Below are 14,877 nucleotides of genomic sequence, written 5' to 3'. Positions count from 1 at the left end.
TAGGCTTTTCAACCATTTCAGAATTCAAGACAAAGACAGACCTTAAACGAGACTGTATTGTTACATGTGAATAGGGTGAATTCTGGTTTGAAGGAACCAAATGTCTACATGAGAGTCATGCCTGATATATCCTGATATATCCACTGCTGAATCAATGACAGTATGTTCACTTGAGAATGTGCTTTCTATACCACACTAGGCAAAGTAGGAGGTTTTGCTTAATGGAATGGGACACATTACAGAAAGAGCAGAGTGGTATCATAAAAGCAGCCTAAAAATACAGCCTGTTTGAAGAATCTTTAATTTACACCCCAATTTTAATTAGGTTCAGATAGGTTCTGAGTGACGAATGCATTCTGAGTACAACTTCAGCAGAACCTAATTTTGTCCAGTCTCGTACCTAGAAAACAGGCATACAATTCCAGCATCTTACAGCTATCCACCATAACAACTGCATTTGTCAAAGCTTTCCATCCCCACTAATGTTGCTTGAATAAATTTAATGGCTACAGTCATTAGGGAACAAACAGATGCATGAAATTTTGTAGCCACTTACCTCCTTGTATGAGATCCATTCATATGGCTGATTTGGTTTTCTTACACCCAAACAGGGACCATTGTCTAAAGTATAAAGGTGAAATAATTTTAGGGGGACAGGATATGGAAGAGATGCTAGCCTATCACCAGGTGGTTCAGCTTTAGGCATGCAAAGCAAGGGTTATATTCTGCTCCCCTCAACAATTCTTCTTTGTTCCCAAGTATCAAAGGAAATGCAGAGGAAAGACAAGAACATATCCAATTCAGTGCTCCTCCCCTTCACCCACAGGTTCCTCCCACCAAAATCAATCCCCCCCCCCCCAAGTGACAGTACTCACTTGACGCATGTAATCCTCTTTGGAAAATATCATAGGCTGTTCTCACGTCATCATAGTAGCACACCATTGGTTCGTCATGGTCAAGTAATGAGGACCTCCGGGCATGTTCACCATTCTGTCAGAAAAAAGGGGGTTCTTCAGAGAGAATTTCTGCACTATTCCTTTTGATGTCAGGCAGCATACAGAAGTTAGGCAATTAGGCTGGTGCAACCAGTTACCAGACATGGACTAACACCTAACGAAAGAAGCACCTTGGTGGAAATTGGTCATCAATACATGATCATCACTATCTGTCCTCATTCTGCTATTGCACAATGAATGAAATGTCTACATGTTCATGCTCAATAACAGCTAAGCTGCATTTGAGGGAGATATGAACAGTAACAAAAAATGCCAGACTCTTTGAAAGGCACTGAGTCATTCCTCAACATAATGTATGTTAATATTCTATCATGCCAACTTGACTCTGGCTATTGCATTAGATTAATCATGACAGGCTTGATAGTTTCATCAGTCAGTGCAAACCGTGACTTTTCCAGCTACTACTAAAACCAGAGTGGAAAACAGTCACCTTTCCGTGTTTGTCACAGTGGTTAAATAAATGCTTATAAAGTGTTAAGCTTTGCAACTGAACAGTTTTTGACAGAGCTACAACTAAAGCAATATTCAAGCATGTTCACATTACTCCATGCGAAGTGCCCTCAAGTCGCTTTTTCCCAATGGAGTAACGATGATCTCCAAAATGTCCTGGTTCAGGTTCTGCAAAATGGCTGCAGCTTCCTTGACGGAGTCAATGCATCTCATGTCGGGTCTTCATATCATAAGACTAAAACAGGGGCCCTCAATGTGATGCCTTGTGGGCACCATATGACATCTACCAACACCTTCTTTGGAGCCTCCAAATGTTTTTAGGAAGGGAAAGAAGCCAGGTAGGGCTTTTGCTCAGCTAGGTTTCAGATCGCCCATGCAGATTTTTTAAAAAATGTTACTTTGGCAGCCGTTGCCATCGCAGCACAAGGATCGATACTGTGTTACTGAAGTTAAGGTGTGGCGATCACTTTGTGGCTGGCTTCGCCTCCTCTGGCAGCCATTTTGTTGCTGTGCCTATCATGCTGTGTCAAAATTCCAAATGTGCCGCAGGCTCACAAAGGTTGGAGACCCCTGGACTGAATTTCCCCCTTCATAGGTTGCACTGCTACTAGCCAGGCAGACCACTTAAACATGTGTGCCACCTCTTTGTGACTGCACAAAGCTGTCTTCTTTCATGCCAAAAGGGGCTAATCACAGGCTTATGCCTACTGTGTTTGAACAGACTATTTAAAATAGGGCTAAACGCACATGGCTACCATTTCCAGACAAACCAAAGAACCAGAAGAACAGCCTGGGTATATTTGTGCACTGTTCTCCCAATTAAACTACGCACAAGAACAAGTTCAACTACTCCTAGATATATTCTAGTAATCTAACGTTCCCGTAAAGGCTCATTATAAATAGACAACAAAAGTTTCCAGAAAATATTGAACAAACTGAAAGTACCGAGGGATGAAAGAAAAGAACAAAGAAGCACTTACTGGAGATAGCATGGCAAAGGAAAACACTGTTGATACAATCAGACGTATTCTGCACTTTGCACTTTTTCCCCTCTAGAACAGGGGTGTCCAGCTCTGGCGCTTCAGATGTTCATGGATTACAATCTCCATCAGACCCTGCTGACATGGCCAATTGATGGGAATTGTAGTCCATGAACATCTGAAGCGCCAGAGTTGGACACCCCTGCTCTAGAATTTTTGAGTTTTTAACGTAACACTCAGACAAAAATGCTTTTAATTAAGGTTGTTTCGGTCCGGGAATGATACAATGGAATTTCTCTGTCTTGCAGACCCTGCGGAATTGAGTTAGATCCTGCAGGCCCTGGTATCAGTAGACAGAGTGTTCCACCAAGCTGGAGACAGCGCCGAAAAACAGCCATGGCTCTGGCTGAGGCCAACCTGATGTCCTTAGGGCCATGGACTGCCAGCAGATTTTCATTGGAGGGATGAAATATATATGGACAGTATGGGGAAATATGATCCTGAAGACAGAAAGGTCCCAGGCTGCTCAAGGCCTCGAAAGTCAAAATGAACACCTTGAACATGAACCGGAATTCGACTGGCAACCAGTGCAGCTGGTGCAAGATGGGAGTAATACGCTTTCTCACTGAAGATCCAGTGAAGAGCCTGGCTACCATGTGTAGAACCAGCTTTAACTTCTGGATCAGTCTCAAGGGTAGACCAGCATACAGCAAGTTACAGTAGTCTAGTCTGGAGATGACCATCACATGGATCTGGTTTTTTGGCTAGATCTGTTTTTTTCATGGGCACTCCATCTCCCCCCAGCTGTTTAACATCTACACGAAATGGCTGGAAGTGAAGTGTCACCAATCTACAAAAGACACCCAGCTGTTTGTCATCCACAGTTAGTCAGGTGGGTCTACAGAAGTCCTGAACAGGTGCCTGGAGACAATAGTGAAATGGATGAAGGTCAATAGATCGAAGCTCATTAGTCCACACACGAATGAAGTACTCTTGGTCAACGATGAAGCTATTCAAGGATTGAGCAGTCAGTCTTTCTGGAAGGGATTGCCTCCCCCTCAAGGAACAGGTTCATAGATTGGGGATACTGCTGGATCCTGGTCTAAAGTTGGAAGACCACATCTTCTTGGTGGCACACAGTGCTTTTTATCAGCTTTGGGTAATAGCCCAGCTATAGTCATTCCTCAAAAAGTGTGATCTGGCCACAGTGATCTATTCTCGGATTACATTCAGGTTGGACTACTGTAAAGTGCTGTACATGGTACTGTTTTTGAAAACAGCCTGGAAATTTCAGCTTGTCCAAATGGCAACTGTCAAGCAGGCTGCAGGACTGTATTATTGTAGTAGGCGAAGATCTGCACTGGCTACCCATTTCTTCCCAGACAAAATTCAAAGTGCATACTTTTAAAGCCCTAACTCATGCATTTGAGGGACTGCCTCCCTCACAAGCCATGTTCTCAGTGCCCTGGCCTACACTATTTTTAGGCACCAGGAAAAATGTTCCTGTTCTCTCATGCTTTTATTTAGGAGGACTTTTAATGCTACTGTGCTGTGCTTTTAGTCTGAAACTGTTACAAACTGCTCAGTGGTCTATGTTTTTATAGTGCAGTTGGATCAGAAATACTGGAATTTAATTAATAGCTTTAATTAATAGGCTTTATTTAACTAATAGGTTTTGTTTTTATTATGTTTTATTTTCAAAGCCTTTTTTACAGAGCCAAACTTCACACTAGCTGGGCAGAGGCTAGAGCTTTAATCACACAAGCCTCTTGTAACAACAGGCATTACTATGATGCCTCAAGTAAGGATGCCACTCTTGACCCTACATGAAGATTTTTAGTCAGAGACATCACTTGCAAGTTCCTTACGGTCTCAGCTCAGCAGGGCCCCAATTCAGATCCAGAGCATGGGGGGGACAGGGCATCTACCTTCTCCCCATCCTGTTTTTCTGCTCTGGAGGCATTATTTGCCCCACTGGCAGAAGCATGTGGAACTCAACAGCACACGGGCAGTCTCCAATAGGGCACCTCTTCAGGAAAAAATGGACATGGGCTTCCTATGAACTGCAGTCCTGACCTGGATTGTGGGCCTTCCATACTTGAGTACTGAGTTCTCAGGAGGTATCTTGCAGATGGTGCCTCACTTGAAGTTCCCATGGATGACAAGTGTGTAGTTAGGATCTGAGGCACTTTGTATGTTATTGGAAACCTCTGACAAAAGGAGATTCACAATATCCTCTCAGATTGCAGATAGGAGCCAAGAGTCAGAAAGCAGGATTTCTACAGGCTGTCTGAAAATTCATGGCATGGGCAAGATCGAATTGGGGATTTCCCAGTTTCTGTTTTTGGCTGCTGTACCAGCTCTGTCTAAATGAAACTGTGAAAGTTACTGGAATATTGTGTTATACTGTTGACTAAATTCAGTGTCAACAGAATAGGGAAAGTTTTGTTACAGCAACTGCAGTACTGTAACACTATGTCACTGGTACATGAAAATTAATGATAAACTCATCTGATGAAGGCATGGGTCTCTAAAAAGATCTTGAACATGAGGTAGGTGGGTTAGGATTAGCGAGTGCTGCTGTTCAGAGTGAATTCATGGGCTTATATCAGCCTCCCATCCCACCCAGCTGCATACAAGTTACCACAGACTTATTTTGATCAATCTTTGAACCCAAAGAATTTTCAAATCTTAGTAACCCAACATTAGTACTACTGACATAGCACCACATAGAATTTGTCGTCATCGTCATTGCTCCAAAACCATTAACTTATTTCCAGAAAGGGATTTATGTAGAGAACAGCTAAGACCTTTTTCTACTGTTCAGGAACATCTTGCCTGCTTAAAAAAAAAGTGCCTAGCACACATAGTCCCACCCTGTACTTTTAGTAATTCAGCAGCAACTTGCTTTCTGCTGTGCAGTGCAGATTTAAATTAATTCCCGACCTATTTTAGTTCGCGTTCTGATACACCTAATGACATTACTGTAAACAATGAACACTCATTAGTTTGCATTTAACTACAGCCATTCTGATTAGGCAGCTACATGATATGCTCCTTAAAGGTAAAGGCAGGGGTGTGCATGTGCAATTGAAATAATTGTTGCTTGGTGCTCCTTTTACATGCAGAAATCACTTGGCTGAATATCAAGGCTTAGAACTTTCCCCAAAAGTGAGACAAAACCATGTTTTGCCATGAAATCAAAAGTTAAGCCCTTGTTTTATTATTAAAGTTCTCAAAAGTCAACATACTGGGCGCAGCAGTGCAGGAGAATGGGTCAGGGAGCATCCTGGCGAGATAACAGGATGGTGTTGTTCTTCTTCCCCTTTCTGCTCCCACTCTCTCCCTGCACCTTCCCATTTGGCTTCATTTGCCCCCTCATCTGTGCTGACCAGCCAGCTAACTGCTGACTTTCTTTTCTATTCAGCTCGGTGTTCCCAGGAACATCAGCTGTGATGGGTCCAGCCCTGCCTCAGCACTTGGGGCTGCTAGGGCCAGTGAGCTTATCAACGGAAGGGCCCTTAGCCAGCCCATCATTCAGCATGCCAGGATTGCCATTCAGGGCCTGGTCCCTTTGCCAGGTGAGGGTGGGTTCAGTGGCAGGGTGGGGACATCAAAGGAGGCTGGGAGAGCTGACCCTGGACATTTATGCTGACACGACTTATCCTACAGTCTCTGAACCCAGCAGGAAACTTGCTTTCAGTGAGAGTCCTACTGACCAAGTTTATAGATCTTGACTTCAGGAGTCATATTTCCTACTTCCCAACTCACTTAGGACCATAAGATGTTGAGCCTTTAAAGTCTAATGCTCCTCTATATCAGAGGCACAAACCTTTGAAGAAAGTGGAAAGATGAGAGCCAAAGGGCACCTGGCATGCGGCTCTTAGCCTGGGGATAAGACCTGAGAGCCCTGTAAGAGGGTATTGAAGCTAGTCAGGGGGGCTTGCTACAAAAAAAGCTTCCTCGGATGTGTGAAGAGCCAATGCAATGTAAAAGAGGTGATAGACCCACTGTTGGGTGAAAATGGAGAAACTCTGACAGAGGGCAGATTGAAAGCAGAAAGGGTCAATGCCTATTTCACCTTAGCTTCTTCCCTAGAGAACAGGCTCATCTAGGGATGGTAGTAGGCGAGGCACGGCATCTGGGCTGCTGGCTGACATGGACAGAGAGGCTGTTAAGACACTTGGCTGCACTGGACGAGTACAAATTCCCTGATTAAAATGGTATGCATCTGAGAGTGTTCAAAGAACTTTCCAGAGAATTTGCAGAGCCTTTTGCCCCTCATCTTCTTGGAGGACAGGAGATGCATCACAACTGGAGGGCAAATGTTATCCCAGTTTTTAAAAAGGAAGAGGGATGATCCAGGAAACTACAGTCAGATTGACCTCTGTCCTAGGGAAGATACTGGAGCAGATTTTAAAGGGATCATCCTACAAGCATCTGAAGGACAATTTGGTGATCTATGGAAATCAGCATGGAACAAGTCCCACCAGAGCAACCTTGTTTCCTTCTTTGATCAAGAGACGCGCTTACTGGATTGTGGGAATGTCATCAACGTTATTTACCTGGATTTCAGCGGAGTGTCTGAAAATGTTCCCCAAGATATTCTGATGGGTAAACTGGAGGAATGCAGACAGGACTCTATTATAAGCCGAATTCCCACTGAAAATTTAATCTAGGTACAACCAAGTTTCAAAAGAATCGGCACCTTTTCATCCAGGTTCCAACATCCTCACTGCAGAATGTTTCTAGTGAAGACGTCTAGGCCTGCACCCCAGGGGGTGGGGGGTGGCCTGCTGTCAAGGGTGCAATTGTTAAGCTAGCAGCACCAAAATTTCAGAGTATCTTTAGGAGACCTTCCTGATGATACCACCCAGGTTTGGTGAAGTTTGGTTCATGGGGGCCAAAGTTATGGACCCTCAAATGTGTAGCCCCCATCTCCTATTAGCTCCCATTAGAGTGTTGTTTTTTTTCCAAAAAGGTGCATATACAAGCAGGTCCAAGAAAATCCCATGAAAAGAGGGGAGGGGGAGCGCGCCAGAAAGGGGACTGATCTGTGTTCCACGGTTCGGCAGTGGTAAGATCGTGAGGGAACCTGGATATTTCGGGTGACTATCCCAGGATTAATCACCAGTGGAAAAATTGCCCATAGTTAGGTGGATTGGAAACTGGTTGGAGAACTGCGCCTTCCTGTGGAGGAAGGCATCTAGTGAAGTATCACAGGGCTCAGTTCTGGGCCTGGCATTTTAAAATATTTTGAAAATGATCCGGATGAGGGGATGGAGGCACTGTTCATTAAATTTGCAGAAGACGCCAAATTGGGAGAATGGCCAGGGGCAGGCACAGCCACTACCCCAGACTTGTGGAGCACTTCTCCTTAGCCACCGCTCAGTCCAATAGTTACCCCATGTACCCCACTCTCACCCACACATACTCCAATGACAGAGGATGGCAGCACTGGGTCAGAATGACAAGCCCAACCCTGGAGGTCGATGAAGCGTGGCAGGGAAGTTCAGCGACTGGTGAGAGTGGGTGGAGTTTGGGCAGGCTGCAAGTCGCAGTTTCAGGGACTTTACTGGCCTTCAGGCCCAATGCCGACCAGCCAACCCCCACCCAACAGTGGTGGGGGCAGGGACAGCAGGATCGTACTCCCCCCAGCCATAACAAGGGAGGCGGGGCTGTGGACCAGGCAGCCACTCAGGGATGGGGCAGAGTCCAACTGAGGGCCCGGGGCCCAACAGAGGCATGGGGCAGGGTGCATAGAGGGCAGATTGAGGAAGAGGGAGGGGATAAATTGGGGAGAAGGAGGAGGAAGAAGAAGAGAGTGGCGAGACATCTAGGAACCAGAGAGAGGTAGATAGGAGAAGGGAAAGCAAGGTATAGCAGAGGAGAGCTGCAGGGGAAAGAAGGGGCAAGCCAGGGATGGTGACCCAAAGAGCCCCCTTCTGTCTCCAGGACACCTCTGATTGCTATGAATTAAGTTTTCCTGTAGCAAACCAACGCGAAGTGTTTTTAAGCATGGATTTTATCCAGTTGAAACAAGTTCTACTATCTCCCCAACTATTTAAAGAGGCCCCATTCAGTTCTGGTTAATTATGCCACTAACATCTTCTGATGTTCCTGTTGGCCCAACATAAACCCAATATTACAGAAAGCAACTTTTGAAGTCAACCAAGTATGTAAGATTAGCTATACAGATGGTTCCTGAAGAACTAGTCTTAGGTAAACAAGCACAAGACTGTTGCTACAGTCTTCAATATTATCTTTCATCTTTCGGTGTTTCTCTAGTCATGTGGATTAGACAGTATCTGTAAGGAGGAACAGTATGTATAAGAAGGAACAGAGGTGAACAGAGTAGAATGGGCATTAGGGAAAATTATTTTGATGGAATCCATTATAAAAGGGATGTAGCTGCTAGCACAAGACACTGAAATAGGTTAGTCCAGTTTTCCTAGAACACAATTAATCAGAGTTTTGGTGTTTAAGGGCAGGTAATCAAAAGTCCCATAGATTCAGGCTTCAGTCACAGCACTGGAGAGTAAGCTAGAATGTGTAGTATCACTATGAGGGGAGGGAGAGAAGAGGGAAAGAGAGCCTCTTCAGATGTATTTGCAAAGCAATTCTGTCCCTGAAGTCAAGGGACAGTGAATGGTGGAAGGATCCCTATAAGCACTGGATGGAACCTCAAGCGTATTGAAGTTTATGCCACAGGTGAGCACACTGTTCTTTCAGAGCACGTTTATGCCTACAGTTACCATGACCAATCAAATAAGATCCTATTCTCAAGCAGCCTCTCATAGGAACATGCTGGTAACAGAAACATATTCATATCGCAATACTAACCCAGAACCAATCAAGTAGATGGACGAAGGTTAGTTATGTGCACGTGGCGGGGGAGGGGGGACATGAAAACAGACAGGCAACTGAATGAAATAAGGGTTCCGAAGTTTATTCTTGGCTTGGTAATCAGAGCATATGGGTGAAGGGAGCTACGCCCTAACTCCTCTGCTATATACCACCTGCTTCAAGAACTTTTCTTCCAGCAGCTCTATTCTGGCAGCAAAGAAAAATACATCAGAGCACAGAGATATAAAATGGGGAAGGGATGGGCTTGAGTTCTGCTCGTTCTGTTTCTTGTAATGGAGAATGGGCCTCCCAACCTCTGCATATACATGAGCACTGATTTCCTCCACTGCCCTTATCGGTGTAAATGGGGCTGTAAATTGTTATCCTTTATCTCTAGTTGCACACTGAAATGATGTGGGAGCATTGGGATGCTGTTTGAGGAAGATCTGGTCGGTGACCTGCTTTTTCTCTCCTTTTTTCCTGTTTTTATTACTTCATGTTAGTGAGGTTATTAGGTGTAGATTAAGTGTAGTGAAGTTATTAATCTTGCCTAATGGTTAGTATTAGATGTTAGAGAAAGCCAATAGTGAGTTTTTAGCGGGTTTTTAGATAGAGGGGGCGGTTAGGACATGGGGGCGCCACTTATGGGGCTGAGGATCCCAGTGTTGGTGGGACGGGGTAAGTATGACGGTAGGCGGAGGCCATGTGAGAGAAGGCGGACGAGATATGGTTATGCTCGCTCGCCTTCTGACCTCCGTCCTATCCCAATGTACGATGGTGGCAGAGTTCAGACATCCCCTGCTTCGTCCCTGGTGTTGATTAATGCCAGGTCCATCAATAATAAAACCGCAGTCCTCCGGGATTTTCTCGGAGAGCTTCAGATGGACCTGGCCTGTGTCACCGAAACCTGGGTGCGTGAAGGCGAGACCGTTGCTTTACGCGAGGTCGCCCCCCCAGGTTTCGCGTGCCTCCACCGGTCTCGAACTCAGGGCCGGGGGGGTGGTGTCGCGATGTTCATCCGAGATTCTATACCCTTTAGGGCTGCCCCTGTCCCGGAGATCAGCGGTATGGAGTGTGTCGGCCTAGAGTGGTTGGCCTCGGAGAGGTTGGCTGTCCTCCTGGTGTACCGGTCGCCTAGCGCACCGGGAAGTGGCCTGCTACAGCTGCTAGAGGTGGTGGCCGACTGGGCATTGCGGTTTCCCAAACTCATTGTTTTGGGCGACTTCAATGTCCATGTCGACACTGCCTCCTGTACAGTGGCTGCGGACCTGGTGTCATCCATGGCGACACTAGGCCTCTCCTTAGTGAACTCTGGCCCCACCCATGAGGCCGGCCACACTCTAGATCTGGTCTTCGGTTCAGGGGTTGATATGGCCGTATCCTCTATTGACAGAGTGCCATGGTCCGACCATTATGCCCTGAAGGTACGGGTGGACATGCCCCACCGCCCCTGTCTAGGCGACGGACTGATTTATGTCCGCCCGCGGAGACTTATGGATCCAATTGGTTTCCTGAATGCTCTGCGGGAACCTGAACCTGCCGGCACACTCGATGAGCAGGTGGCTGACTGGAATTCCCGTTTAGCCGATGCCATCGAGGTAGTTGCTCCCCGGCGACCTCTGCGTCCACGTTCCCGGCTGGCCCCTTGGTATACTGAGGAGCTACGCCGGATGAAACGGGAACTCAGACGTCTAGAGCGAAAGTGGAGGAAAACTCGTGTGACGGAGTGGCGCGAACATCTTATAGGACGTTTATGAAGGCCTATGAGCTGGCGATGAAGGAGGCAAAGAGAGTTTTCTTTTCCTCTTCTCTCGCGTCTGCTAGCTCTCGCCCGGCACAATTGTTTCGCGTGATTCGATCTTTGACCTCATTACCTCAGAGGTCTGCAAATGACCAATTGGCTATAGGCTGTGAGGCATTTATGAGCTTCTTCGCAGATAAAGTCACGTCACTCCGCCAGGACCTCCCCGCTATTTCGACTACAATTAGTGAACTGGAGGCTCCCTTGCCGTCTTCAGGCCCTTGTTTGGCCCGGTTTGCCCTGCTCTCTGAGGCCGCTGTCGACAGGGCCCTGGCTGCTGTTAGACCTACTACCTGTCCTCTGGATCCGTGCCCCTCCTGGCTTGTTAAAATCTGCCGGGAGGAGCTACGACCCCACCTGTTGAATATCATCAATGGCTCCCTTGAGCAAGGAGTCTTTCCAGGTGGGTTGAAGGAGGCAGTGGTCCGCCCACTCTTAAAAGACCACCGTTAGATCCTGGAGATCTGGCCAATTACCGCCCCGTCTCGAACCTTTCGTTTCTGGGGAAGGTAATTGAGAGAGTGGTGTTGGAGCAGCTTCAGGGTTTCCTGGAGGACACATTGGCCTTTGACCCCTTCCAGTCCGGCTTCCGTGCTGGGCATGGGACGGAGACCGTTCTTGTCGCCGTCACAGATACGCTCCATATGCAGCTTGACCGAGGCGGATCGGCGCTGCTGGTGTTATTAGATCTTACCGCAGCGTTTGATGTGGTCGACCACGATCTTTTGACCCACCGCCTGGCCGTTTCCGGAGTGCGGGGCATTGTCCTTCAGTGGATTGTCTCGTTTCTCCGGGACCGGACCCAGCAAGTGTGGTGCGGAGATCAGGCCTCCCGACGGTGCCCGCTTCAATGCGGTGTGCCCCAGGGTGCGCTTCTCTCTCCGCTATTATTTAATATCTACATGCGACCCCTTGCTCAGTTGGTACGGAGCTTTGGGCTGATCTGTCACCAGTACGCTGATGACACTCAGCTCATTCTGTTGATGGAGGGAGCGGCCATCGCCCCTGCAGCTCTCTACAGCACTGTTTGGGGCGGGGCCCGCTGGTTGGTTGGAACAGAGCAGGTTAAAACTAAACCCATCGAAGACGGAGATCCTCTGGCCAGGGACGCGAAGGGAGGTTGGGGATTTCCAGCTGCCAGTGTGGGAGGGGGCCTCATAGGCACCGGCCCCCTCCGTTCGCAGCCTGGGGGGTCCACCTGGATTCGTCTCTTTCAATGGAGACCCAGGTGGCCCATACAACCCGGGCTGCGTTTTTCCATCTCCGTCAGGCCCGACGGCTGGCCCCTTTCTCTCCTAAGCTGACCTGGCCACTGTGATCCATGCAACAGTCACCTCCAGGTTAGACTATTGTAATTGCGCTCTACGCTGGCCTACCCTTGCGCCTGATCCGGAAGCTGAAGCTGGTCCAGCATGCAGCAGCGCGCTTTACTTACAGGGAGGTGCCTACCGTGATCACATTCAGCCTGTATTAGGCGCCAGCTGCATTGGCTTCCCAGTGGAGTTCGGATCATCCACAAGGTATGGGTATTAACCTTTAAGGCTTTATAGCGGCCTGGGGCCCTCGTACCTCGGGACCGCCTTACCCCATATGTCCCTACACGGCCTCTGCGCTCAGCAGAGGCCAATTACTGGTGGTCCCCGGCCCCTCAACGGTGCGGCTGGCCTCCACCGGGCCAGGACCTTTACGGCTCCTGGCCCCAGCCTGGTGGAACACTCTCCCACCATCTGTCCGGGCCCTGCGGGATCTTGGAGAGTTCCGCAGGGCCTGTAAGACCGAACTGTTCCACCGGGCCTTTGGGGAGGCCAGCCACTGATAGTGTGCGCCCCTCCTGCTCCTCCCTATAACCACTCTGGGAGTTACAACATCTATACCGCCCCCCTCTCCAGGAGGGGGTTCTTATTGTTAGCTTAATGTTGGACGCCATATAGTTTATGGCTTATATGAAACGCTGTAATTTTATGTAATTTTATGCAATTTTATATTTAATAATGTTATTGCCCTATTGTCGAAATGTTTGTTGTGCACCGCCCAGAGCCCTTAGGGGATGGGGCGGTTTTATAAATACAATTATAAATAAATAAATAAATAAATAAATAAATAAATAAATAAATAAATAAATAAATAAATAAATAAATAAATAAATAAATAAATAAATAAATGTGTTTCCAAAGCACAGCCTGCATTAGAGGCTCAGGTTGGATTCAGCCCAACAGCACATGGTAGCAAAGCAGGGTGAACAGCATTTTATTTTGCTTGGTCTCGGTCATAAAGAGTGCACACTTCTCCAATTCCCCCAAGAAAGAAGATCTAGGTACAGCAAGCTGTAATCACAGCATAACACCGTGACTAAACAAGAGATTCTTGCAGAGACTTACCACAACACAAGCAAAAATAGCTTGCTTTCACCTCAGGTATTATCTGAATCCACATTTCTCTAAAGCAGTGTTTCCCAACCTTTTCAACGTCAGGGTACCCTTGACCTCACTCTTCATATCTCACGGTACCCCTGCCGTCCTCCCCCAACCTTCCTCTCCAGTGCCCCTGCTTGCCACCCCCCCCCACCTTTCCCTTCCTGGCCCCCTGGGCCAGCTCCATATTCTTTCTGGTGCCGGCGGGAGACACCACAAAAGTGAAGGGGGCTGATAGCATTGCCGCGGTACCCCTGGGACATGCTCACGGCACCCCAGAGTACCAGGGAACCCTGGTTGGGAATTGCTGCTCTAAAGCAATGTTTCTCACTTATCCAGTTGCAGAAGATGCTTTGATAAAGGTGTGGGGAGCATTTTACACCTGACAAATCAAAGGATGCCCTGCAGCAGGTTTCTTCTGGAAGTAGCTTCTTTGCTCTGTGCTACTTTCCATTATTCCCATCCACACCCCATCCACACCTAGCAATCCTTCCTTTGCATACCAGGAGGCCTTGTCAAAGAAGACTACTGTAAGTACACTGAGAAAAAACAAGACAGTGTGCAGCTGCATTGAAAGTTCTGGAACGGGACGTATTTGCCAGGCAAGAACAGTACATTACATATATAGCTCATTTAAAGTGATGGGCTACTCATTCTATAGCGTCAACCTCACCTCTATTTTAAATTTTCTGACATCTAACTTGATGAAGAATTTCAATGAATTCAAAAGCTTGCAAAATGTTTCGGGTCAGTTTAGTTGGACTAACAACAACACATTGCACGGATCTCATTTTTCGATTTTGCAAGGACTAAAATGACTGTTTGCAACTCTTTTCATTAAAGAACCACACTATGAAGCCTAATATATTCAATATAATATTCAGCTAACCCAGCCTTAAAAGGCAGGAATTCAACGGAACAGAAGGATTGCTTACCTCTGCCTCCACTTCCACAGACTGCATGGCTAAGTCACATGGTGGTTTCAGAGCTTTAGGTCTTGTGGCATACCAGTAAGTTGTAAGTGCTGCGAAAGCACCAAACCCCATTAGTGTGTTCGTTGGAAGGGTGCGCACGTACTGCCTGACGTCGCCAAGTTCCGGCATTCTCAGATGCCTGAACAGTTCATGAGCTTGCATTGCGGTTTCTTGCAGCATTGGAAACAGTGAGAATCTGTTGAAATAGTAAAAAAGAAAGGTGAATGACCAAACTTTGTATGAAAAGGGGGGGGGGGAGGATTCTCAGCGTCCATTGAAAAAGAAGATGCTCATCTTTAAGTAGCCATAGTCAGCTGGAAGCAAATATTGCAGTGCTCTCAAACAAGGGAAGTGTCCATCCATTCTTTTTGGTTCGGGTCAGACAATTGCTGGCACAGC

General features: G+C 47.1%; 1 protein-coding gene across 3 annotated transcripts in view; it reads right to left on the bottom strand.

The window, feature by feature from the left end:
* ACSL1 (acyl-CoA synthetase long chain family member 1) overlaps nt 1–14,877 on the bottom strand; it is a 57,109-nt gene that overhangs the window by 25,926 nt on the left and 16,306 nt on the right. For all 3 annotated transcript variants that reach the window (XM_048509114.1, XM_048509115.1, XM_048509116.1), the window contains exons 2-4: nt 14,440–14,674; nt 876–990; nt 557–621 (exon numbers count right to left, since the gene is read on the bottom strand). In XM_048509114.1, the coding sequence (XP_048365071.1) occupies nt 557–621; nt 876–990; nt 14,440–14,674 (415 nt within the window). The remainder of the gene's footprint in view (nt 1–556; nt 622–875; nt 991–14,439; nt 14,675–14,877) is intronic.

This window comes from Sphaerodactylus townsendi, linkage group LG10 (genome assembly GCF_021028975.2).
Source record: "Sphaerodactylus townsendi isolate TG3544 linkage group LG10, MPM_Stown_v2.3, whole genome shotgun sequence".
Classification (NCBI taxonomy): Eukaryota; Metazoa; Chordata; class Lepidosauria; order Squamata; family Sphaerodactylidae; genus Sphaerodactylus; species Sphaerodactylus townsendi.
Note: the sequence above shows the minus strand (reverse complement) of the source record. Positions and strands in the feature narration are given on the sequence as shown.